The sequence below is a fragment of the Garra rufa genome, chromosome 16, assembly GCF_049309525.1.
Source record: "Garra rufa chromosome 16, GarRuf1.0, whole genome shotgun sequence".
Taxonomy (NCBI): Eukaryota; Metazoa; Chordata; class Actinopteri; order Cypriniformes; family Cyprinidae; genus Garra; species Garra rufa.
Window position 1 is genome coordinate 34,648,116 of NC_133376.1, and position 27,579 is coordinate 34,675,694.

Sequence of the window (27,579 nt, forward strand, 5' to 3'; positions counted from 1 at the left end):
CTGTTTACTTGTCATCAGTAAGCTTGAGTTTTTTTTTTAACTTAGGTTAATATTTGTTATTTTTTGTAATACTGACACTGTAAGAATTATGAAATTTTTATGGTATCACAAACTGTGGTATCATAAAGACCTTATTTAATAACTGTCACTGTCCCACCTGTGGGGAGCCTGGGACTATTTTTTTCATTTTCTTTGTTCCCTATCAAATACTTATTAGTAATCATCATAAATTATATACTATTTGAAAGCTTAAAATCTCATTCTGTGAAAACTATTTTAAAAGCGGACATCATGTTATCATGGAAATGGAGTACTTTAATATCTTTTAGCTCTCCTTCCCCATAGTGGGTGGTGTCAAGTGTCATATTACAAAATGTATTACGGTATTTTACAATCAAAACTTTTTATAATCTTGACATATGATTGGAAAGGTCTAAGCCTCAAGATGTTATTTTGTGATAGAAGTAATGTTGACAGAGAAATTAAGACATTTGTGACAGAAAAATCTCACAAACCTTAAACCTTTTTATATCAACGTTAAATTTGGAAAATAACTTTTTTGACATAAAGCTTTAATTTTATCGCAATTTTTGCATAAAACCCTGCTATGTAAAAAAATTATTTTATATAAAATATAAAAAATAGTACAGTGCATTTTTTTTTTACAGTAAATTTAAGCTTCTACAACTTTTTGAAACTTTCATATTTTAAAATGATTCCACTCCTGTGCTCATGAATTAAAACAATTCAAGTCTGGATAGTGCACTTTCACGTCAGTATTCAAAAATGTGGGGTGACAGTTAAAGGTTTAATGGAAAACGACTATATTACAACATAATATTGCCATAAAATAAAATTACTAATATTGTGACATAAGATTTTGGTCATATTATCCAAGGAGTGACATGTTCAATACTCTAACTCACATCTTTTTTTTTTAATGTTAGTACAAAATATTTGTTATCCTGCCAGTCTGCCATTAGGATTCCAACATTAGGAAAGAGAGGCTCATGTTTGTAATGTTTTTTAACAGTGTCCTTGATAACGCCAGTTTGACCTTAAAAGTTAAAACAGTGCAGACTATTTTGTCACAATGTAATGGATGTTTTGCAAAAAGACCCCACAACCCCTAAGTAAACATAATTGTTTATTGCAAAGATATTGGCAAATTAAATAAAAGACATTACAGTTTTAAAGATATAGTGACATAAAGCATACGGTTTGATTTTAAAGGTCACAGAGGGGGTGAAAAAGTCTAAATTATCACCGGTTTTGCTGTAAGACTCCTTGACCTCAGTAATGGACCTCAGGGAGGAAATATTCTAAATTTACGATATAACCCGTTTAACTTGTGACACTCTGGATGTATAGCTTTGACACGTCTGAAATGAAGTGTGTATGAGAGAGATAAAACTGCAACTATTCAGTCTGGTTTATTTAAAGAGGCTGGCACTGACAGGCATCCTCCAATGCAAAAGCTTAATGCATGATGCTGAGCAACAGTCCAAAGAGTATTTGGACCACATTACTCTATGACGAATAGATTTGGCTGTATGTGCAAATGGACAGCTGCATGGTCTAAAGGTTGTTTTTAAGGGGCAGTTTATTATTGTTGCTCAGATGCTTTTTGCAGCTCTGTCTAGCAGTTGGAAAACTGCTACATTTAGATAACAGAATACGAAGGCATGTTTTTGTCTTTAGAAAATAATGCACTGATGAATTACTAACAACAACACTAACAACATTTAATTTTTTTTTATAATAAGTGCACATGCATGATACCTCACTGACTGCATGCTTATTAGGGTTGGTTGAGGATGCAAAAAATAAAAAAATAAATCTCAATATTGTCTCAAGGGGAAGCTGTCACAGTGTATATGGTCTCAGCAGCTCTAAGGTTTTAAGTCAAAAGCCAATTAGGCACCCTCAAAAATGGTCAACATGTGTTTAATGAACTGTATCTTTTGTGCAATAACAGTGGAAATGCCAAGCGCCTACAGAAACACTTAAAAAAACAAACCTGAGAAAGATGCACCGAGTAAAAAGTGAAATACCTAGTATCTAGTTTTGAATTTATATCAGGGCTGTCTGTTGTGGACTTGACAACATATAGCCTACCTGTATTTGACATTAATACTTAAACTTGTTATCTTTAAGACCTTTTGTACAAAGGGATTTACACTTCATCTAATACAGAAACAGCCATAAAGCAACCTCGGGTGAAGTTTTTTTGCTTAAGGGCATAGAGAATAGTTTAAGGGTAGCCCTTAAGCAGTGTTTGCACCTCCAAGTTTCATGCCACGTCCACGCACTGAAACGATTTTTTTTTCACCACGAGGCTTGATTAAACTATGTGAATGTGTCGATTTTGACTTTAATAAACCATGAATGATCAAAAATAATGAATGGACACATGCATAAATAATCGCAAGGGAATCGCAACTCAACCTTTTCTGACCCAAATTGCGAGACGATTTCGTTGTCTTCCACAGCGGGGCAGCGTAACAGCGATCTACAGACAGCATCACCCATCCATGGGCATTTGAGAAGAACTTAACTTGCTGTCGGATGTCACATACCAACAATCTGATGTAGACAGAAAGCTATAAAAGTGCGGACACATGTCCGCGCTCAGAGCATGAAGGCGTGCGCTCCATCGAAGACCATGACATGATAACAAACCTTGCTCTTACGCACGTTTACGCAAACGCAATAACAGCAACACATGATTTTCCAATGGAATCAAATGCTATGATTTATGGCGAGGATTATTGAAGTGAAGATAAAATGAACATAAATGGCAGCGGCTTGATGAACAGTTCTTCACTGAGCCCTCACGACATCACTCTGAATCGCCCTCCCTGGGTTGCCACAACTTTGGGCAGCTTTTTGATCTTCACTATAGTGGTTGATATACTGGGGAACCTCTTGGTGATCATCTCCGTGTACAGAAACAAGAAACTCCGAAACGCAGGTAAGATCGCTTTTTAACCAAATATGGCAAGCCGCTTCAACATTTATTCGTTTGAACTAGCGACGTAGACACGTTTTATTGCTAGAAAATAATCTATTACTAGTATCATTTTAGTTTGACCTGTTACTATTCCTTCGATACTATACTATGATTTGACAAATTCGAGATTTATTTAAATAGTCACCAGTACTCATTTCTTAGTTACTATCACAGAAGTGAAAAGTATGAAATAAATGTAACATTTTATTTATAGTAACATGTTTTTTTTTCTTACTAGTTACACTTGCTTTTTACTAACTAGTCAGAACTGCAACTTTACATCTTAATTCTTGACTTAAGGTAACTCTATATTTCCCAAGTCAAATTACAATGACTAAACACGTAAAATATAATTCTAAATTAGAATTCTGTGATACAGTGTCAGGATTCTAGGTAAAAGATTGCTTAAATTACAGGATACTAAATATTGACAGAAAAACATGCGTACTGTTTAACAGTCAGTGTACCACTGTACCATAGTATACTGTGAGTTTTAAGAGTTTCTAAATGAACTAGATGCAGCATTCTGCATAAACTTAATTCTTACTCAGTGTGATTTCATATTTTCAGGTTATTGTACTGAAACGTAGTAAACAGTAAGGAACTATTTTTAGAGGTTTCAGGTAACTGGCCCAATATCAAACAAACCTGAACAGGCCAGTCATTTTCCTGTGAGTGGATGGAGTGCTTATCACCGGTGTCACACCGACCCATATGTCACTTTTCTCTGCCAATACAGACAGAGACCTTATGTTGTTCCTGAACTGTGAAGTTTGTGGCACCAGTTTGAAAATTATAACAGCACTATGGGAAAACAAGTTTTGCACAGTGCTTATGTCTACATGAAGTACAAAGCAATTTTAATTGACTAAATATACTTATGTATGCATTATTATGTAGTGCAGCTTGCTGTTGAAATTAGGTTGGTATGTGATAGTATCCAATTTTCATATCTCAATAATTGCTGAAGCTTTTATCACAGTATAAGCAAGCCTAAGTGCTGTCCTCTTAAGTTAAATAACTTTTTATTTTCAATATCAAGAAGAACGTTTAACATTTAAAGTTTTGGACAGTGCTTATGTTTACATTAAGTACAAAGCAATTCCAATTAACTAAATATACTTACATATGCATTGTTATGTGGTGCAACTTGATGTTATTGCTGTTGAAATTAAGTTGGCATCTGATAGTATCCAATTTTCATGTCTCAATAATTACTGACATTTTTATTATAGTATATGATTTAGAATACTTGAAAAACTGACTGACTTCCTTTCTTCTCTGTGACAAGTGGATCTCAGAAACAGAAAGTTGAGAAGTGCTGCTTTGTGTACCAGAATGATCACCATAAACAACGTATTGGTGTTTTTCCATAAATCCATAAATGCCACCTACTGTTAGATAATGAATCTGCGTTTTCGTTAAGCCCATTTCATAGCATATGTGTCGTGAGGGTCAATTTTCTTGAAATTGAGATTTATACATTATCTGAAAGCTGAATAAATAAGCTTTCCGTTATTAGGATATGACAATATTTGGCCAAAATACAACTCTGGAATCTGAAGATGCAAAAAAATCAAAATATTGAGAAAAATTGCCTTTAAAGCTGTCTAAATGACATTCGTAGCAATGCATATTACTAATCAAAAATTAAGTTTTGATATATTTATGGTAGGACATTTACTAAATATCTTCATGGAACATGATTTTTACTTAACATCAAAGTAAAATCAGTAATTTTGACCCATATTGTTGGCTATTGCTCCAAATATAGTCACATTGACCCATAAATATAAAAAAAATATTAATACATATAAAAAATAAAATATAATAAAATAAAAAATAAAATATAATAACAAAAAAAAATTGAATGGCTGTCCGAAAACATGTAAATACCGTCTGACTTTCTTTCTTCTCTGTGACAAGTGGATGTCAGAAACAGAAAGTTAAGAAGTGCTACCAGAATGATCACGATAAACAACATATTGTTGTTTTTCCATAAATGCCACCTACTGTTAGATAATGAATTTGCATTTTTGTTAAGCCCATTTAGCAGCATATATCAGGGATGTGATTTTTCCGGATTAATCCGGAATTCCGGATTTTTCGACCTGAAAATGTGACCTCTATGTCACGTATTTGCGACCGTTCGCAAATGGCGGATGGCGAAGTATGATTCCGGACCGCAAGATGCGTCCATGCGGACCGTGAAAGCTTTTGACATAATAAAAAAAAAATGCCAAACGCTATTTCTAATAAATACATTTATATCAAGCACAGCGTTTGGGTGCAATCTTCCGTGCTGTGAGGAGAGCAAAGATCGGCAGACAGATGTAGCTTTCAGTGAGTGAAAAACGTTGATGGGAAATGCATTATTTTGGGGTTACGTCGCAAAATATTGTAAATATATCTTTTTATACTGTATTTTTATACATATTTATATTTTAAACCACGACGGTGAGCCAATGGATATCACACAAGCAACGTGAAAATTGCATATGTTAAAGTGAAAGTAAAAACAGCGCTTTCAGCATCTAATGTGCACATTCTCTAAGAGACAATGATAGACGAATATACTTCATATGCTGATATTAATTTACTTCCCTAATATTTCTCTTGTGCAAAATAAAAAGAAACGTATTTTGTGTAGGCTAAGGGTTTTTGAAAGTCGGTTCTTGAAATAAAGCTCTTCATTTTTATTGATGACTGTAGTGTTATTAAGGGTTAAGAAAGACTTAATTATTTCCGGTGGTCTTAAATGTGGGGACTAAAAGGCAGTAATTGCGATGAAACTTTATAAGGTTATCCATTGAATAAATATGAGCGCTGCACGTTTCAAAGTCAGCTGCGGAGCTTGTTTTGTGTATCATTCTGATAGCGCCTCCTGCTGGAAGAGAATGATCTGACATTTTTAATCAGCTCGTGTGTCTGCTGTTGTCAAAAAGACCAATGTAAACAAATCAGTCCATGGTTTTAAGCACCAAACACGTAGAGTTGTAAATGTTTTCTGATGGATCGACAAGATCATGTGTTATACAAATTTAAACAATTAAGGCAATAAAATATATGTTAATTAATATAATACTTGATTGACAATAATTGTTTAAATTAATAAGAATTGATACTTTTTACTCTTGAAGGCTGGAATGTGAATTTTATAATTTAAGAAATCTTTTTTTGTTTTGTGAAATCTGCATCTCAATTGTAAATCATGCTTTTTACAGTCATTTTAATAATTTATTTATTAATTAAATTTTGTTCAGGTCTTTAAAAAAGTATTTAAATGTCTAGAATTTAAGATAAAATATGCTGCTGATACCCTGGTCTCGCAAAAAAAAAAAAAAAAAAAAGTTTTTTATATATAATTGTCCGGACCTCGGCTGGTGCGCAGGGTTCATTACCGGACCTCGAGCCGTTTTAGTTGAAGAACCCGGGATTAGATGATGGATTTTGAGTGATTTTCCACTATGGCAGGATGTTTAAGCTGCATTAACATTAACTTACTTGTATTTGCTAGCTATTAGGGATGCTCATTTCGGTTAATTTTCCCAACCGACAACCGCAAATCATTATATGGTGGGGGGGTTGTCTTAGTATATTTTCCTGCTTTTTTGTCCTTAGCCAATCACATGCCTGATATATGTGATCATGGACAACAAAACCGGTCGTGAGTGTCAGTTTTTTGAAATTGAGATTTATACATTATCTGAAAGCTGAATAAATAAGCTGTCCATTATTAGGATATGACAATATTTGACCGAGATACAACTCTTTGAAAATATGGAATCTGAGGGTGCAAAAAAATCTAGATATTAAGAAAATTGACTTTAAAGTTGTCCAAATGAAGTTCGTGGCTATGCATATTACTAATCAAAAATTAAGTTTCAATATATTTACAGTAGCAAATTTACAAAATATTTTCATGGAACATGATCTATACCTAATATCCTAATGATTTTTGGCATAAAATAAAAATCAATAATTTTGACCCATATTGTTGGCTATTGCTCCAAATATACCTGTGCTACTTAAAGGGATAGTTCACCCAAAAATGAAAATTTGATGTTTATCTGCTTACCCCCAGGGCATCCAAGATGTAGGTGACTTTGTTTCCTCAGCAGAACACAAACTAAGATTTTTAATGAAAACCGGTGCAGTCTGTCAGCCATGTAATGGACGTGGATGGGCACCAAACCTTTAAAAGTGAACAAAAACATGCACAGACAAATCCAAATTACACCTTGCGGCTCGTGACGATACATTGATGTCCTAAGACACGAAACGATCTGTTTTTGTGAGAAACTGAACGGTATTTATATCATTTTTTACCTTTGATACACAGCCACGTCCATATGTCATGAGCACGAGTTTGGCATCAGGCACGTTACATGTGCACGCGCTCTAGCGTAGTATACGCAAACGCCGTAAGGGGAAATCAGTGAAAAGTCCCGGATGAGTTTGCGCAAGCAAACGTAATCTTTTAGCTTTAAATCGGTTTGAACAATCAGGATACGCGCAAGTAATTACCATTTTGAATAGCCGCTATACTCACAATCTCTGTGCTCTATGTAAACAATGAGTGTCGTATACACGCGACAGATCGCTTCCGGCGTTTGCGTATTCTACGCCAGAGCGCGTTCACATGTCACGAGCCGGATGATGAGCTCGTGCTCAGGACAGATGGACGTGTCTGTGTATCAAAGGTAAAAAATGATATAAATACTGTTCAGTTTCTCACAAAAAACCATCGTTTCGTGTCTTAGGACATCAATGTATCGTCACGAGCAGCAGGGTGTAATTTGGATTTGTCTGTGCATGTTTTTGTTTACTTTTAACCCCCTGGGGTCCAAACACGCGTATACGCGTTTTGTGGCAGTTTCCCAAAAGGAACTTCAATTACTCGGTCATCTCTGATTGTACAGATAAAAGCAGTACATCAATCGAATCTGTAAAGGGTCTACTTTTATTTGTATATACTCACAAAACCAAAAAAATATTGTGATTTTACAAAATAAAGAAAACAAAAAGGGTGTGCTGTCTGCCGCGTTGATCTCCGTGATCTTCATTCAGAAACGCGTCATTAAAATAGACTATAACTCAGCCAATACACAACACAGAGACATGAGCAATATGTCTAGAGAAAGCTTGATATCTATACTTTCAAATAAAGTAATGTTTATTGAAATCAAATATTCTGTGATAAAGTAATCCGTATGAAACCAACACGATGTCCAGTCTCTCTTGTCTGCTTCATTAGTTTTAATTAGATCACGCCCAAGAGCGATTCGATCTTTTCATATTCAAATCGTCCACGTGAGGGCGCCGCGCCAAAAGTAGACGCCCATATCACAGTAAACAAAGGAGAAAGCAGTTTCTTTTCTTTCAAGTTAGTTCTTTCTGGAAGAAGACGGGCTGTCAGGAATAAAACTTACTTCAGAAGATGAACATTAAATGAGACATGGCGTGAACCAGCAGATGAGATATTTACACAAGTAAGTTTTTTTCTTTTATATTTGTAAGTTGTTACTGTGACAGAATGTGCACACATTTTACCAGTTAAGACTTTTTGCCAACTGTATTTCCTGACTACAGCAAGTGAAACATTATAAAGTATGTTTCATTTCACTGCATCTAAATGTCTCATGATGACAGGATGTTTCAACTTTGGTCGAAAAACGCGCTGGCGCATTTGAGGCACGCTTTTGTAATAACTCCGAAAAGAATGTAAAATTCTCCGTCAGTTTTGATCGTACAAATACAACCAATACATCATTCGAAACTGTAGAGGGTATATTTTTATTTGTATACACTGTGCTTTTATGAAAATAAGAAAACAGTCAGGGCACGCGCTCTGCCTTCACTGTCTCTGTTATATCTTTTCACAGACACGTAAATGAAACTAACGTGCATGAAACCTAAATCTAAGTGATTACGTGCCTCACAGACATAATGCATTTACTTGTAGAAAGCTTGAAATGTTTACTTTTTACATAAACCAATTCAAATAAAAAACTAATATTCTCTTTTTAAGTAATCTGTATGAAAGGTAGAAGATGTATGGTTTCTCCTGTATCACTTCATTACAAACCTTACACCTGTATTTATCTCACACTGTTTTATTTGCACCTAACTGTTATACGCCTATGCTATACACTACCAGTCAAAGGTACTTTTTTAAAGAAAAATAATTATCTAATTTTGTGAAATAGGTTTACTATGTAAAAAAAACTGCTCACTTAAAAAAAAAAAAAAAACTTTTAATAATAAAAAGTTTGGCTGGTAGTGTATGTGTTTTCTCCATGTTAGCTCTGTCTTTGTCAGATCATTGTGTTGCTCACATCTACTTGTTTTCTTTGCAGTTTCTGCTGTTCCCCGTTTTCCTGTGTTCAAGTTTCCTGCAAGTGATTTGGATATTGCACCCTCGACATCTTGACTTCTGTGTTGTTTATTACTTTTGTTCCTAATAAAAAGTTTAACTGCACTCACAAGTGAAAGACAAGTTATTTTGTGTGATAGTTAAATATATTCAAAATACACTTCAAACTAAATATTTATTTTGTCCTTTCATTTTTCCTTTATTCTTTCTGTTGTTTCCTCTCAGTCAACATCCGACTGAATGGCTCATTATGCGGCTCATTATGCAGGTCTTTGTCTTCTCAGGTGTAAATCACAGCATTATTCATGATCATTCACGCCTTCTCGCATACAGCCATTCTAAACAAAAAGTGTCTTCAAAAATTTAAATCTATATACTGTTTTGTGAAAACAAGTGAACTAGATGATTTTCACATCATTTGGTAGAAAAAAACCAAGCCTACCACATCCAATTCTCGAAAGTCCCGAGAATAAATATTCTGTATGTGTTAGATGACCTTATTTCAGTGACTTCAAAAATTTAGTTTTTCAAAATGCACGCATAAACATTGTTTTCTCAAAAACTTAAAAGTGTACATTCATGTTGCTTACATATTTTTGTAGTCCAATTTGTGCTAAATACAATGTATTTAGATTTAGGATATTAATATGTTTTTAACATACTGAAAAAAGCACAAATGTCAAGGCATGTCAAAACTTCTTCAGGGCCCCAAAACACCCTTGGGCCCCAGAGGGTTAAAGGTTTGGTGCCCACATCCATGGTTTCCCCGGTTTTCATTAAAAATCTTTGTTTGTGTTTTTCTGAGGAAACAAAGTCACCTACATCTTGGATGCCCTGGGGGTAAGCAGATAAACATCAAATTTTAATTTTTTTTGGGGTGAACTATCCCTTTAAGCCTGGTTTTGTGGTCCAGGGTCACATATGCAGTGTTGTATATTTTAACTGGCTGATGGAAAAGAAGCTAATGTGCATTCTAAAAATCTGAACCATTCAGATAACCTAGAAGTATTCACAATATTTTGAAGTGCCTACAATAACAATTTCATTTCAGTCAATTTTGACATATTTCAGCATGGTGTACTTGTCAGGTTATTTACTTTTTATATTTATCCAGTAACGTTTCCTCTTCTACTCAGTATAGTGCACCATGTTCTTTGATTAGTGGGTCAAATTAACCCAGTAATTGTCCCATTAGCCTCCCACTATGTGTGCTTCATTATGTTTCTCACTAGTGAGAGGACCTCCCATGGCCCGTTGTAAAGACCACTGACCCAGTGTGCATTCAATCAGCAATCATTCCACCACATATCCAAAGTTACAGTTACTCAAAAAAACAACAAAAAAAAAACAAGCATGTACACATGGTCACACGGGCACACACACATTCGCTCTTCATTGTTCTTCTGTGGTGAAACAAAGTGGTTCCTCTCCTCCCCATTGCGGTCAATCTGTTTTATTTAAGCTACTCAACCTCAAAGACTCTATCTGCTGTGGCACCACTGTCTGTTTAGATTATTCAGACCAGCCATTCCCTGCTGTTAGATAATCCTCATTTCAACACAGCCAGTGTACCTACATCATAAAATTACAAATGAAACTCCACCTGAGAGCTAGCATTGATATGCTGTACTGTATGCATCTTGTAACTTGATATGGAACCAGATGCATATTTCAAGATAAAGGTAATCAATTTGTGTGCTTCCTGGGAATCGAACTCATGCCCTTTGTGTTGTGAGCATCACCCACTACCAGCTGAGCTATACAGGAACAACTTGAGGGTGTTTGATTCCTTTTTTATGTTTTTTCAAGGTCTCGGACATTGTAACAGAGCCCGTCTTCTCTGTGTTGTTCTCATCTCTAACTACTGTTCTTTAGTTGCTCTGACGTCGTTTTATGAGCCCAAGGCAGTCTTATTAGAAGTTCACTGTTCATTCAAGAGGAACTCTTCTCTACCAATTATTCACAGAGCTTGTGTGAGTGGAAGAAGGGCCCTTTCAGCAGGCTCGGGTACTGAACATGGGTGGAATGAGGACAGAATTTTTGTAGAGAATAAAATGATTACATACAGCAATTTTAAACAACAGCATCTAAAAGTGGATTCCTTAGTATATAAAATAATACTACTGACGATTTAACAGCTATTGTTCAGGTTTAACTGAACTATGATGCAATTTACTGTCACACGTTTGAATGCCCTGATTGCTTTTTACAACACAATTGGTTGGTGATTCAAGCTCCAAAAAGAACAAGACAAGGCAAGACAGGCATAGAGTTGTGTCGCTTTAAATGACAAGACAATTATAGTTGAGGTAAAAAATTTACATACACCTTGCAGAATCTGCTAAATGTTAATTATTTTACAAAAATAAGTGTTATTTTTTTTTTACTACTGACCTGAATAAGATATTTCACATTAAAGATGTTAACATATAGTCCACAAAAGAAAACAATAGTTGAATTTATAGAAATTACCCTGTTCAAAAGTTTACATACACTTGATTCTTAATTCTGTGCTGTTACCTGAATGATCCACAGTATTTGTTTTCTTCTTTTTTTTTTAGTCGATTGTTTGTCCTAAACAGTTAAACTGCCTGCTGTTTGTCAGAAAAAATCCATCAGGTCCCACAGATTCTTTGGCTTTTCAGCATTTTTGTGCATTTGAACCCTTTCCAACAATGACTGTATGATTTTGAGATCCATCTTTTCGCACTGAGGACAACTGAGGGACTCAAATGCAACTATTACAGAAAGTGGAAAATCTCACTGATGCTCCAGAAGGAAAAACGAAAACTTTTGAACAGAATGAAGATGTGTACTTTTCTTATTTTGCCTTAATATCATATTTTTTTTATTTAGTACTGCCCTTTAGAAGCTACAGAAGATACTTAAATGTTTGCCAGAAGACAAAATAAGTTAAATTTACCCTGCTCTTCAAATTCAATGCATTGTGTTTCCTTCTGGAGCATCAGTGAGTGTTTGAACCTTCTATAATAGTTTCAAATGAGTCCCTCAGTTGTCCACAGTGTGAAAAAGATTGATCTCTTTTTAGGTGAAATTAATATACTAGCTGACTCCTATAGATGATCTTTTTTGCAGGGTCATATACCCTTGTTTTACATTGCAGTTTTGTTGTCATGCTGCATTGCCCCGTGGGAAACTCCCTAATGCTTTGCTTTTTACCATGAAGCTTTATTTATTCTCGAGGAGTTCATGTCCTCACTCTTGCCCGACTTGGCCCTAGGCCTGCCCTTGGGCTGGTTTCAATGCCTTAATGAATGGCCAATTGCAGATACGCTGTACTGATGCTGCGCTCACTTACAGACTGACTCACTTTTGAAGATCAACTCTTGGCTCATCCACTGTTAAACACAGCCAGAAATTCCTGGTCCACCACTTTGTCAGACATTTCAATCTGGGGTCTGTGTCAAATGTCACGGTGTGGTCTGTGGCCGTACTATATATTCATGATAATATGCAATACCTTGAGTGCACTAGTGTCTGCCAAATGCATCAATTTAAAAAGAAAAAAATTAATTACACTACTTCAAATACTTGTGTATCTTAAGCTCTGATGCTGTGTTTGTTTATTGGGGCTGTATTTTTTTTTCTTCTTTTCATGAAGTTGCTTAGTCATTTCTGTAGGTCAGCAAAAGAGCATGTTGGTACAGTAGGTAACACTAAGGTAAATGGTTCAACTCTGAATGTATAACTTGAATGCAATGAATATGGCTTTGGATAAAAGTCAAATGTATAATCTTATGAATACAGATAGCTGTAGGTTGAATTTTATTCAATTTTCAAAAAGTAAAGTCACATTTTGGGGCCAGTGTTTGGTCCATTTAGCAGAGAGCATAGACTCTGTCTGTAAGTTTTTTAATGCTAATCAAGGCTGCATTTATTGAATCAAAAATTAAATAAACAAAAAAACAGCAATATTATGAAACATTATTTCACTGTAAAATAACTGTTTTCTATATGAATATATTTTAAAATGTAATTTATTCCTGTGATGCACAGCTGAATTTTCAGCATCATTACTCCAGTCTTCAATGTCACATGATCCTTCAGAAATCTTTATAATATACTGATTTATTATCAATGTTGAAAACAGTTGTGCTGCTTAATATTTTGTTGATACCTGTGATACAGTACTTTTTTCAGGATTTTTAATAAATAAAATGGTAAAATAACTGCATTTATTTAAAATAGAAATCTTTTGTAACAATAAACTACAGTTTTAAATTAATTAAATTAATATTTTTATTCACCAAGGATATGTTAAACTGATAAAAAGTGATAGCAATATCCTTTATTGTTAGAAAAAAAAAATCTATCATGAATAAATGCTGTTCTTTTTAACTTTTAATTCATTAAGGATCCTGAAAAAAGAATCACAGGTTACGAAGAAAATATTAAGCAGTAGAACTATTTCCGACATAAATCAGCATATTAGAATGATTTCTGAAGGATCATGTGACACTGAAAACTGGAGTAATAGCTGATGAAAAATCAGCTTTGCATCACAGGAATAAATCATATTTAAAAATGTATTAAAATAGAAAAACGTTATTTTAAACTGTAATAATATTTCCAATTATTACTGTTTTTTCTGTATTTCTGATCAAGTAAATGCAGCCTTGATGAGTATAAGAGACACTGTTAAAAAAAACATTACAAATCTTATTGATCTCAAACATTTGAACAGCAGCGTAGGTCATAATTAATCGCTGTAGTTTATTTCTCTTTTCCTCCCATATTTCTGAGAGATTTTGTTCAACCAAGACTTTTTAAGGTTATTTCAGGCCAGCCTGCTTATTTTTCATATATTACGTATGGTTGCATTGTTCTGCTTGAGAGTCTAACAAAATGTCCATGTGTAATGTTTACTCAAATGAACATTAGTTACATAGAATACTTCAATGCAAACAACCATTATCGCCACGTAAACATATTATTGCTCTGTGTGCTGCTATTGGCTTTGAAATAGTTTGTTTAGTAGTTTTTGTGCAAGGCCAGACTTTGACCCTTTATTTGCATTTGACTGTGGCAGATGACTTGATATCAAATGTCATATCTCCCTCGATTGAGCTTCATAATGGACTCATTATCTATAGATTTGAAGTCAGAAATGATATTCATGAATAAATGTTGTTGCTGCGACTATGCATTTTTTGTTGAGGTGTAAATAAATGAATTTCAGTTTGTTTTTTTCTTGTCAGTTGTTTTTCCTATAGAGGTAAATTGGTTATTATTCATTTTAGTTTCCATGCCTCAGAACAGGACATATTGGACAGTGCTAATTCTTCAATATATTCTGTGCACAAATATGAGCTAAACAGGACCTGCTATAGATACTTTCTCTTGCTAGCCTTTCGCCACAAATTAAGCACAAGGACATGAGTGATGAGTTGTGTTTGACAAGACTCCAGTATCATTTAAAACTGCCCTCCGGGATCCCAAAGCTTTAAAATATTGATTTAAGCATAATATTTCTGTGAACTCAAGGGTAGTTTGGAGCTTCTCTTTAATGCTGTATTTACACTCAGTACGGGTGACAAAACGATATCGAAGTTTATTTTGCAAAGGCTGCAATTAAACTGTGCGATACCCGGCATTAACTAATTAAAAGCCAGTATTCCAAAATTTGACTATCAGCGTGATACGGTATTTGCTTTAATATCTGGTTGCTTAGATGTGGAGAGGCTTGATTAAAGAGATATTGAATAAATATAACGGATACCTATGGGACTAAAGATCTTTTGGTTTAAGCCAAGAGGTTAAAGCCAAGAAATTCCTTGTTTTTTGTAATGAGCGCTCTATTTTTCTTTCAGTAAGATGGATGAAGATGAAGAGCAACAGCATGGCAATGTGTTTGTCTTTAGCTGCAGATATTTTGCTGAATAAATCAAGGGCACAGCATATAAAAAATATTCAATTACTTCTATAAACCATGAGATTTCATCTCATTTTTCTGTGAACAATATAATATGTGACCTGATCCAGCAAAATGAGTCACAGTGACCCAAATTTCAAAATTGTGATTTTGGTATCAATGGAAAGAGGAGACTGTAAGCTTTAAAATGATTTCAAATCACTATTCAAAGTCATACCTTGAATGGTTTTAAAGATATACCCATTTGAATTATGGTCTGCTTTCTTCTTCCAATTGAAAATCTATTGCATTTCAAGGGATAAACTATTTTTTTTACAGCTTAATTTGACCAAAGACATTACAGTGGTGCGAAAAAGTGGTGGCCCCCCTTTTTTTTTTTTTTTTTTTTTTTTGCATGTGTCACACTTTAATGTTTCAGATCATCAAACAAATTTAAATATTAATCAAAGATAACACAAGTAAACACAACATGCAGTTTTTGAATGAAGTTTTTTATTTTGAAGGGAAAACAAAATCCAAACCCACATGGCCCTGTGTGAAAAAGTGTTTGCCCCCTAAACTTAATAACTGGTTGGGCCACCCTTAGCAACAACAACTGCAATCAAGCATTTGCGATAACTTGCAATGAGTCTGTGACAGCGCTGTGCAAGAATTTTGGCCCACTCATCTTGGCATAATTGTTGTAATTCAGCCACATTGGAGGGTTTTTGAGCATGAATCACCTTTTTAAGGTCATGCCACAGCATCTCAATAGGATTCAGGTCAGGACTTTGACTTTTTGACACTCCAAAGTTTTCATTTTGTTTTTCTTCAGCCATTCAGAAATGGATTTGCTGGTGTGTTTTGGATCATTGTCGTGCTGCAGAACACAAGCTCGCTTCAGCTTGAGGTCACGAACAGATGACCGGACATTGTCCTTCAGGATTTTTTGGTAGACAGCAGAACTCATGGTTCCATTTATCACAGCAAATCTTCCAGGTCCAGAAGCAGCAAAACAGCCCCAGACCATCACTCTACCACCACCATGTTTTACTGTTGGTATGATTTTTTTCTGAAATGCTGTGTTACTTTTACGCCAGATGTAATGGGACACACACCTTACAAAAAGTTAAACTTTTGTCTGGTCAGTCCATAGAGTATTTTCCCAAAAGTCATCAAGATCATCAAGATGCGTTCTGGCAAAACCGAGACGAGCCTTTATGTTCTTTTTGCTCAGCAGTGGTCGTCTTGGAACTCTGCCATGCAGGCCATTTTTGCCCAGTCTCTTTCTTATGGTGGAGTCATGAACACTGACCCTAACTGAGGCAAGAGAGGCCTGCAGTTCTTTAGATGTTGTTGTGGGGTCTTTTGTGACCTCTTGGATGAGTTGTCGCTGAGCTCTTGGGGTAATTTTGGAGTTTGTGCTATTACACCAGGCTGAAGCTCAAATTATTTGAAAGTATTTATTTGAATAAAACATTGCGCATACATGCAGTCACAGAGAGAAAGCATGTCTATCATCAAATGAAAGAAAATGCCCCTCTCCATCGTTGAGTTTACAGCCTTTACAGCAAAAGGGACCTATTTTGGCTAACTCGTCATCTCGATCACTGCTAACTGTTCCCCACACACACTGCTTAGACATGACCCTATTAACTTCCCCAACATCAGTCACAGGCTGTTCAACGTTTTCATCGCCGTTGTGATCCTCTTCCACAGGGGTAACAAATTCATGCTCCGTTTCTGCATCCAAAGGAACTTTGACATCGCTGTTGCTTTCATCGGAGGATGACACGTCTTCAGATCCAAAAAAAATCACTGACTAGCCTTAGCCAGTCTTGCTAGCTTGTTTACGCAGAGCGCTGCTAGTCTGACAGAAGGATGGCTGGACCAATCGCATGCCGGACAGTCGAAACTGACAAATGATCAGTGTTTATGTCACTGTTTGTGCACATTTCTAAGCTTTTTGATTGGTTTTATACAGAGATAGTGACGATACCCGAAATATAGGGAAATGCTCAGAAGTGACAAGAGAGTTGAGAAAAGCAATGTTCATTTCCAGCGAATTTAGTAAAACTTTAAGTCAACTTTATTAGACATTTAAATAGCTTTACTCAATTATCTACACTACGAAGAGATTATTTTTGAATGTCTGTTCTTTGAAATTAGCTAAAAAAAGAAAAAACGATATTATTCATTGTATTTCCACATTATCGGCCCGTATCTTAAAATAGAACGTTCCGACTTCCGACTCAATTCGCCAGGTCGGGTCACATATCTTAGTACTCTTCAATGACTTCAATTTGAAAGGATAGCAAAACTTCATAGTATATACTGCAGTATGTGCATTTGGCCTCTGTTAAACACCCAAGTGCATAGATTAATTACAATTTGATTACTTTAAGCATCATATTTAACATCTGGCTCCTCAATAAACAAACAAACATTGACACTAGGATTTGAGATGTTTAAAGCTCCTAGTATTGAATCTTATGAGTTCACTAAAGAGTTAAATCCTCTGTTGTTTTGCATTTACAGGATTCTGAATCACCTGTACTACAAATGTCATGTGACTAATCACTCTAGCTCTGCAGAAAAAATGACGCCATGAGCACGCTGATTGAATGATGTCAGCACATGAACGCTTTGCTCGTGACTATCCTGTAATGTCAAAGGCGGCAGACGGGAACAATATAAATCCATTTCACGCTTTTAAGAGCCCAACAAAAACAAACCAGGCTCTGGTAAAAGTCCTACAATAATATAATGAAATATTGAATACGTGGCTGCTTTTGAATGGCGGTCATTGGAGAAAGATGCCTTTTAGATCCAGATGGTGTAGTTACAGCATCCACCGGCAGCGTCTAACGGGGCTTAAACTCATTTCATCTTAATGACGTCTAGCCGCTGCGTTGATAGCGAACATGTTCTACCACATTTCCTCCTCGAATAAGTTGTGTATAACCATTTAGTCTTCATTACCATCTCCACCTACTATAAATACATTTACCTCTGTGTGATGTAGGCCTGTCCAGCATAGAAAAAATGTTTGTTTGTGCTTAAACAAGAGCGCTTATCTTCTGCGGTGAAAAAAGAATCTCATTTATACATGAAAGAGTTTAATTTTTGAGTGTTTTATTGAACAAACTGGCTAAAGAGGCATGCATCAGTGAATCAGACAATAGTGGTCACGCTATGCAGTATGTTTGTTTTTTGTTTTTTTTAGCTCAGTTGAATGACCTACTGTCTTGACATTGTTTTGCAATATCCAGTCTTTTGAATCTCATCACATACAACTCACACTAAAAGCTCACGTCTCAAATATAATTTGTTTTGCTGTACTGCTGAACAGCAGTCTGGATGTAACTGAGTCAGGCTAATGGTTCATTAGCTGTGAGGGCAACTATTACAGAAAGTTCAAATGCTTTAGAAGCAAAAACCATGCATTAAGCCGGGGGGTGAAAACTTTTGAACAGAATGGAGATGTGTTTTCTTATTTTGCCTAAATATCATATTTTTTCATTTAGTACTGCTGTTAAGCTACTATAGAAGATGGTTACATGTTTCCCAGAAGACAAAATAAGTCAAATTTACCCTAAATTTACTTTCAAAAAGTTTTCACCCCCGGCTCTTAATTCATGTTTTTTCCTTCCGAAGCATCAGTGAGCGTTTGAACCTTCTGTAATAGTTGCATATGAGTCCCTCAGTTGTCCTCAGTGTGAAAATATCTCAAAATCATACCGTCATTCTTGGAAAGGGATCAAAAAAAAAAAAAAAAATGCTGGAAAACCAAAGAATTTATGGGACCTGGAGGATTTTTCTGAAGCACAGCAGGCAGTTTAACTGTTCAGGAAAAACAAGGGACTCATAAACAACTATCATTAAACACCATTGAACGGGGTCATTTTTATTAATTCAACTATTGTTTTCTATTGTGGACTATATGTAAACATATTTTATGTGAAATATCTTATTCAGGTCAGTACTAAATTAACAATAACATGCATTTTGTATGATCGCTCTTATTTTGGTAAAATAATTAACATTTTGCAGATTCTGAAAGGGGGTGTAAACTTTTGACCTCAACTGCATATTGTTACCTTGAAAAGAAATTACTTATATTGTGATATAAGGTTTTGGTCATATCGCCCACCCCTAGTTTAATGTATTTTTTGTCAATATTTCCTGTAAGGCAAAGTTGAATTTTCAGCATCATTACTCCATTCTTCGCTATCACATGATCCTTCAGAAATCATATTAATATGCTGATTTGCTGCTCAAGACGCATTATTATCATCATCATTTTTTTAGGATTCTATGATTAATAGAAAGTTCAAAAGAACAATATTTATTTGTGTTAGATAGCATTTGTAAAATTTTAAACGTCTTTACTGTCAATGTGCAGTGGTGTTGATGAAAAGAAGTCGAGGAGTGGATCTAAATTGCATACTGAATTTATTAAAGCAAACCAGAACTTAGGAACATAGGAATCCAATACAAAAACAGCAGAGTTCCAGTTTACTATAAACATAAAACTTAGGCTATACAGTGTGAAAAGAACCGACAAAGGAATGCTAGATCAAAGAGCTATAAATACAAAAGAAAAAGGAAACTAAATTAGAAACAGGTGAGACTAATCGCTTACCAAGGTCAAACATGGGAAGTGAAAATGGAAGCAATGGAAATATAATACAAACTAAAAGTCTTTAGAACACAAACTAAGCATAACACGTCACTTTTAATAAATGTAATGCTTCCTTGCTGAATAAAAGTAAAAACATCTTACTGACACCAAACTCAAGATGTGACCCTGGACAACAAAACCTTAAGCAGTCTTAAGCAGCCCGGGTATATTTGTAGCAATAGCCAAAAATACACTGTATGGGTCAAAATTATTTATTTATTTATTTATTTATTTTTTGCCAAAAATCATTAGGATATTAAGTAATCACATTCCATGAAGATATTTTGTAAATTTCCTACTGTAAATATATCAAAACATAAGTTTTGATTAGTAATATGCATAGCTAAGAAGTTTATTTGGACAACTTTAAAGGCGATTTTCTCAATATTTAGATTTTTTTGGCCCCCTTAGATTCCAGATTTTCAAATAGTTGCATCTCGGCCAAATACTGTCCCATCCAAACCATACATAAATGGAAAGCTTATTCATTCAGCTTTCAGATGATGTATAAATCTCAATTTCAAAAAACTGACCCTAATGACTGGTTTTGTGGTCCAGGGTCACATATGTGTTCATGATTAAAAACTTTAAAATTATGGTTGATATTATGGATATTATATCGCTCGGATTGTAACACCAAGGGCATGCATTTGATTCTCAGGGAATACTAGAACTTTTAAAATGTGAAAATGCTTTGGATGAAAGCTTCTGCCAAATGTATGGCAGTAAATGTAAACAATAAATCTTGCAAGATAATTTAATCATACAGCGCATAGCAGAAAGCCAGAAAAAAACAGCCAAATAAACAATTGGATGTAGAGGAGTTATCAGAGTGAGAAATTCTCTTTGCACTCCTCTGGCTCTCAAAGGATCTTGTGAATCTGGCCATGAATTTCTCTCACTGTATGTGTGGCGGTGTGGAAAAATCATAACCAAAGGTTTGCCCTGCAGCATATATGCCATTAGTGGCACAAACAAACCATCTAGGGAGAAAGTGACATGGTTATAAGGGCTTTTACTCCAGAGTCTCAGACTCTTTGCCTCTCATGCTACTGTAGAATACACATATTAATCAGTGCTGCATTCTCGAAGTGGGAAGTAGATATTTTTGGGCATTTTAGAAACAGGAGCATGATTTCATTGTAATCATTTTTAATAGCGTCTAGCCAAACAAATAAAACTTATTTTTTGATTAGTAATATGCATTGGTAAGAACTTCATTTTGACAACTTTGAAGGCAATTTTGTTCATTTAAATTTTTTTGCACCCTCAGATTTTAAATTTTCTTATTTATTTAGCTTTGAGATTATCTCAATTTTGAAAATTTGATATTTATGACTGTTTTGTGCTCTAGGGTCACATATGTGTGCTGACGTAAAAATGTTATGAGTGTTTAATAACTAGTTCTAGTAGTTTGATATGTGCTCACAGACAAAAATTCAGAGTTAACAACTAGCATGCCATCTCATTATGACATGGCTAGACAAACACAGTAAGTAACAGTTGATTTTCCCCAATCAGAGTCAGCTTTAAAAACTTTAAGAACTTAAGTTGTAAACTTAAAAACCTCCTTCCAGCTGTAATCATATAAACAGCATAAAGAACTCTTGGGAATATAAACTTCAGCTTGTTGCAGTTGTGCACTGAATATAGTGACGACTCACATGAAGTCATTAGCTGCAGATCACTTCTGCTGTGAGATTTGCGGTCCATGCTACAGGGCCCCTGCTGGGCTTTCCAGATCTCTGTTCATATTTTGCCTCTCTCTGCTAGTCGTCCTCAGTTCAAATGCAACTTCAGGAACACAACAGTTGAAAATAGAGGAGCCGCTGAGATGTCACAGGAATAATTTACTGAGTCACTGTTCTGGAACGATCTTCTGTCCCGATGGTTCCTCTCAACATTGAGCTAAATTTGCTAAATCATGAATGTATTTATTTGGCAATCCCTCAGGATTACAAGATTTGCACAGCGTGTTCGGTATATGAGATAAAAAATGCCAGTATGCGAGTGCAGTGTTCCACATCTGATCTGCCTGCCGAGAAAGTTAGGCTGGTTCACATTTTGAATATGTTTACCTTTTCTTTCTAAGTGAGCCAAAAGGAAACGAGTATAGTATAATATGGAAATCAATGAATGAGTATATATATCTATACTAGATACCTTTAAACGGACCTTAGTTATTTGATTAGTGATAGTTGTTCGAGAGTCCCTTGTTTGTCCTAAACCCTTACCAAAATGACTATGATTTTGAGATCCATCTTTTCACACTGAGGACAACTGAAGGAACTCATATGCAACTATTACAGAAGACTCAAAACGATGCATTTAGAGCTGGGGGTGAAAACTTTTGAACAGAATGAGGATGTGTACTTTTTTTTATTCTTTTCATTTAGTACTGCCCTTCAGAAGCTACAGAAGATACTTACATGGTTCCCAGAAGACAAAATAAGTTAAATTTATCCCGAATTCTCAATCCTCAATTTCAAAAGTTTTCACCCCCTGGCCTAATGCATTGTGGTTTCCTTCTGAAGCATCAGTGAGTGTTTGAAACTTCTGTAATAGTTGCATATGAGTCCCTCAGTTGTCCTCAGTGTGAAAAGATGGATTTCAGAAAAACAGCGGGCAGTTTAACTGTTCAGGACAAATAAGGGACTCATGAACAACTATCACTAAACATAAAAAAAACAGCTCTGGATCATTTAAGTAACAACACAGTATTAAGCACCAAATGTATGTCAACTTTTGAATCGGGTATTTTTTTATAAATTCAACTACTACTTTCTCTATATTCAGGTCAGTACTAAATAAAAAATAACAAGATTTAAAAAGATTTTGTATGATCCCTTTTATTTTGGTAAAATAATTCACATTTTGCAGATTCTGCAAGGTGTATGTAAACTTTTGACTTCAACTGTAAATGGCTGAAACCTACAAATTTTGATTTCTTAAAAATAATCCAAATTTGTTACATTAATATTTATATTAATATTTAACAAGAAATGTATGTATATCAGACTTTTTTCCATGTTTAAGTGCTATAATTGGGTCCCAGGTGCATCTACCAACCCAGAAAAGGTGAAAAAAGACAATCCATTAACATTAGGAAGGGGATCTTATTCTAATATTAAAGCTTCTTAATCTGCATGCTTCCACCCACAGCGCCACCATTTTGTTTTCACAAGTGACAAGTATACCAGTTCTAATGCTATTACCTTCACATACATAACTTATGTGTTTTTAACATGAATTTGTGTGTATGATAGTTTAAGCGTAATAAGACATGAAAGAGAACTTGTGTGACAGCCTCCGTATATCTGAAGTTTGAACTGATATGGCTTTAAAACACATGATTTCAGCATGATAGACATGATAATCAAAACCAATACTCTCGTTTTTTGGCAAAGTATCAGAGGTACAAGCTGTAAAGACATGGCCCTTTCCTGGAAAGAGTGCGGGGAGCAGCAGCTCATTTTCATTTAAAGAGAAATGCACAAAAACAACACGTTTCTGCTTACACTTACAATAGGCAGTTTCAAAATAATATTATAAATGGTCTGTGGGGTACTTTGAGTTGAAACTTCACAGACATTCTGGGGACACCTGAGACTTATATTACATCTTGTAAAAAGGGGCATAATATGTGCCCTTTAAGAAAATGATAGGTTAGAAAGGTTAGTTCAGTTTAACTGAAATTAGTAACTCCAAAACTTCTTAATAATTACGATTGAAAAGTTTTTTTTATTTCATAAAATTTTTAAGATGTGTAAAGAAGACAAGATTAAAGGAAAACTTTTCATTTCAAGTTGTATACAGTAAATGTTTTAAATGTGTATGAAGCACACATACATAACATAAATGAAAATCTGAAAATTGTATATTTAAAAACCTTTGCACCTTGGTTTCATCAGCTAGTGACTTCTAACACGGGCCCAAAATTCTACAAGTTCTTCATTGGAGAGAAGTATCATGTGACAATAACAGATGCAACCCAAATCCTTTTAATAGCGAAAGCAGCTGACAGACTTAGGAAAGATATGATTTAATTAGATGCAATAAAGGTCATGCTGCAAAAGCATACTGGCAACCATCAGCAAAGGACAAGAGTAATAACGCCTAAACTTTGTTTTTGCAAGACGTCATACACAAAACGTAATACAAGTCTAATCCTGACAAGCCATCAGCAAAATCGGAGATGGTAAGCACATGACAATCGTATGAACCCTCTCTATAATTTCCTCTCTATTAAAAAGGTTGCTACAGTATTGTATTTGGCCTCATGTTATTCAATAACATAATTTGCATACTGGGAATACAGTTTCGCTTGAAGGTTTTCCCATTTTTACAGTGTTGCTATGTGGTTGTAATTGCTTTATTTGCATTTATTGTCTTTTCACTGTCGTTGTTTTGTAGGGAACATATTTGTGGTGAGCCTGGCGGTTGCTGACCTGGTGGTAGCAGTCTATCCTTATCCTCTCGTGCTGGTCTCCATTGTCCATAATGGATGGAATCTGGGATTTGTCCACTGCCAGATCAGTGGATTCCTGATGGGACTGAGTGTGATTGGATCTATATTTAACATCACTGGCATTGCCATCAATCGCTACTGCTATATCTGTCACAGCCTGAAGTATGACAAGCTATACAGTGACAAGAACTCGCTTTGCTACGTCCTTCTCATCTGGATACTGACTGTGGTCGCTATAGTGCCAAACTTTTACGTCGGCTCCCTGCAGTACGACCCCAGGGTCTACTCGTGTACGTTTGCACAGTCGGCCAGCTCAGCGTACACCATTGCCGTTGTGTTCTTCCATTTCATTCTTCCAATCATGATTGTGACATACTGCTACCTGCGGATCTGGATCTTGGTGATCCAGGTGAGACGACGGGTCAAACCCGAGTTCAGGCCCAAACTCACGCCGCACGACATAAGGAACTTCGTCACCATGTTTGTGGTGTTCGTTCTTTTTGCTGTCTGCTGGGCCCCTCTTAATTTCATCGGCCTAGCAGTCGCTATAGACCCAGATCGGGTTGCGCCTCTCATCCCGGAGTGGTTTTTTGTATCTAGTTATTTTATGGCCTATTTCAACAGCTGCCTTAATGCCATAGTCTACGGACTGCTGAACCAGAACTTCAGACGAGAGTACAAAAAAATTATTATCTCACTCTGTACTGCGAGGATGTTCTTCCCAGAGAGTTCAAATGATGCCGCGGATCGGATCAAAAGCAAGCCATCTCCTTTAATGACAAACAACAACCAAGTCAAAGTCGATTCGGTATGAGGACACTGTGAACAACAACCAAATAAGCATTTCAGCTGCTTTCAGAACTGACTATTTATAACCGATATTTATACAGGTGTATGTATTTCTTGTACCTGTTGCTTTTACAAAAAAGGTGCATTGCAGTTATCTTGCTTGGTCTCAGTGTTTACAAATTCATAATGTCAGGCATTTTATTATTTTATACACAGTAGGTCCATATTTTTCAGGACATCATAACTTGCTACAAACCAATACACAAGGAACTAGGTGCCAAATGAGCAGAACAGTAGCACGCAAGTGCTCAACAATATCATTTACGACCGTTGTCATATTGTATTTTTTTTAGGTTTTGTTATTTTCTGATGTTTTTAGAGGCTGTATGCAGCACACGCCAAATAATGCATTAGCAAAATAATACTTTGTTTATTTTACTCAACTATATTATTTCTAGGCAACCTGGTTTTACTTATTAGTACGACAGCCAGTGCAGGCCAACAGTATTTGTCCCATATTTGAAAGTAAAAAAAAAATGTGACCCTGGACCACAAAACCATTCATAAGGGTCAATTTTTTTGAAATTGAGATTTGAACATCATCTGAAAGCTGAGTAAATAAGCTGTCTATTGATGTATGGTTTGTTAGGACAAGGCAATATTTGTCCAACTATTTGAAAAATTGAAATCTGAGGGTAAATCTGAAATCAAAATATTGAGAAAATCACCTTGAAAGTTGTCCAAATGTTCAAAAATAGCAATGCACATTACTACGGTAGGAAAGTTTCAAAATATGTTCATGGAACATGATCTTTACTTAATATCCTAATGATTTTTGGCATAAAATAATAATTTTGACCCATACAATGTATTTTTGACTGTTGCCACAAATATACCTGTGCTACTTATGACTGGTTTTGTGCTCCAGGGTCACAAATGTCTTTAGGTTCCTACAGGTATGACAGATTTGAGACTGGGTTCATGTAAATATAGGCAAGCTCTTAAAGGAACAATTTACCCAAAGATGATCATTACCCACCCTAATGACAGTCAGTGGTGTCTAAACAACACTGGACTGCATTGACTCTGATTATACATTTTAAAAATACAGTTTAGAGCGACATGAGTAAATGACAATTTTCATTTTTGCGTCAACTTTTTCTTTAAATGGTCACTGTAGCATCTGTGTACTGTATCTGCATATCGTATGAAATGTGATCAAAATGAAATGTTTCATAACAGGGTCTTCTTATCCATCTGTTATAGCACTTATGATTTATTTATTCACCAAATTGCATTGCTATACTACTGCAATGGGGTGCATTTAATGATAAAGCAATATAAGACTCTTCTTAAACAACTTAGGGTTAATTCAGGATAATTGGGCCATATTTCACAGTCATCTCAATGGCAAAAAGCCTGAATTCACCCTATCCCAGGGGTTTACAATCCTGTTCCTAGAGGGCCGGTGTCCTCCAACCCCAATTAGACACACCTGAACCAGCTAAATCAAGCTCTTACTAGGCATACTAGAAACTTCCCGGCAGATATGTTGAGGCAAGATGGAGCTAAATTCTGCAGGACACCAGCTCTCCAGGACTGTTTTTGGGCACTCCTGGCCTATCCGTATTCTGTCATACATCAAGTTCAATGTACTACTATAAATCACAGTTATAATGTTACATAAATGACATATGTTCAACACAGTACCTTACTTTCTTGTTTACAACATAAAAATCAACAAAAATGAACATTTTTGCTTGTCCATCCTTGAACTTTTGAAATGTTAATAAACTGTGCAGAATAAACTGAGATGAAAACAAAGTAGGCATGCTTAAAAGCTATAGAAGAGGTGAAATGGACACACTGCTTTCCATTCTTTTACTATTATTGTCTTTTAATGTTGGTTTGTGACATGAAGGTTAATTATTAAAAAAGTGTTAGAGAGGCAGAGATGCTACTTACATTGAGAACATTTTTTAGAATCGTGACAGTAGCTCAACTGCTTTAAAAGCCAATGTAAAATCAAGCCTTTTTATTCTCATTGCATGTTTATGAGTTTTTGTTAACAATTCATTGGTGACTTATTTGTTCACTTCTAGAAAAAAAATCCTGATAATATACTTAGCCCCATGTCATCCAAGATATTTATGTCTTTCTTTTTTCAGTCGAAAAGAAATTAAGGTTTTTGAGGAAAACATTCCAGGATTTTTCTCCATATAGTGGAGTTCAATGGTGGCCAACAGATGGAAGGTCTAAATTGCAGTTTCTCTGTGGCGCTTCAAAGGAATCTATACAATCCCAGCCAAGGAATCTTATCTAGCGAAACGATCTGTCATTTTCTAGAAAAAAATACTTTATATACTTTTTAACCACA

General features: G+C 35.4%; 1 protein-coding gene across 1 annotated transcript; it reads left to right on the forward strand.

The window, feature by feature from the left end:
* The first annotated feature begins 2,602 nt into the window (after positions 1-2,602).
* On the forward strand, positions 2,603-26,953 carry mtnr1ab (melatonin receptor 1A b). The gene is made up of 2 exons (XM_073820809.1): positions 2,603-2,974; positions 24,359-26,953. The coding sequence occupies exons 1-2, from the start codon at positions 2,788-2,790 to the stop codon at positions 25,225-25,227; spliced, it is 1,056 nt and encodes a 351-aa protein (XP_073676910.1). The 5' UTR covers positions 2,603-2,787; the 3' UTR covers positions 25,228-26,953.
* The last annotated feature ends 626 nt before the right edge of the window (positions 26,954-27,579 follow it).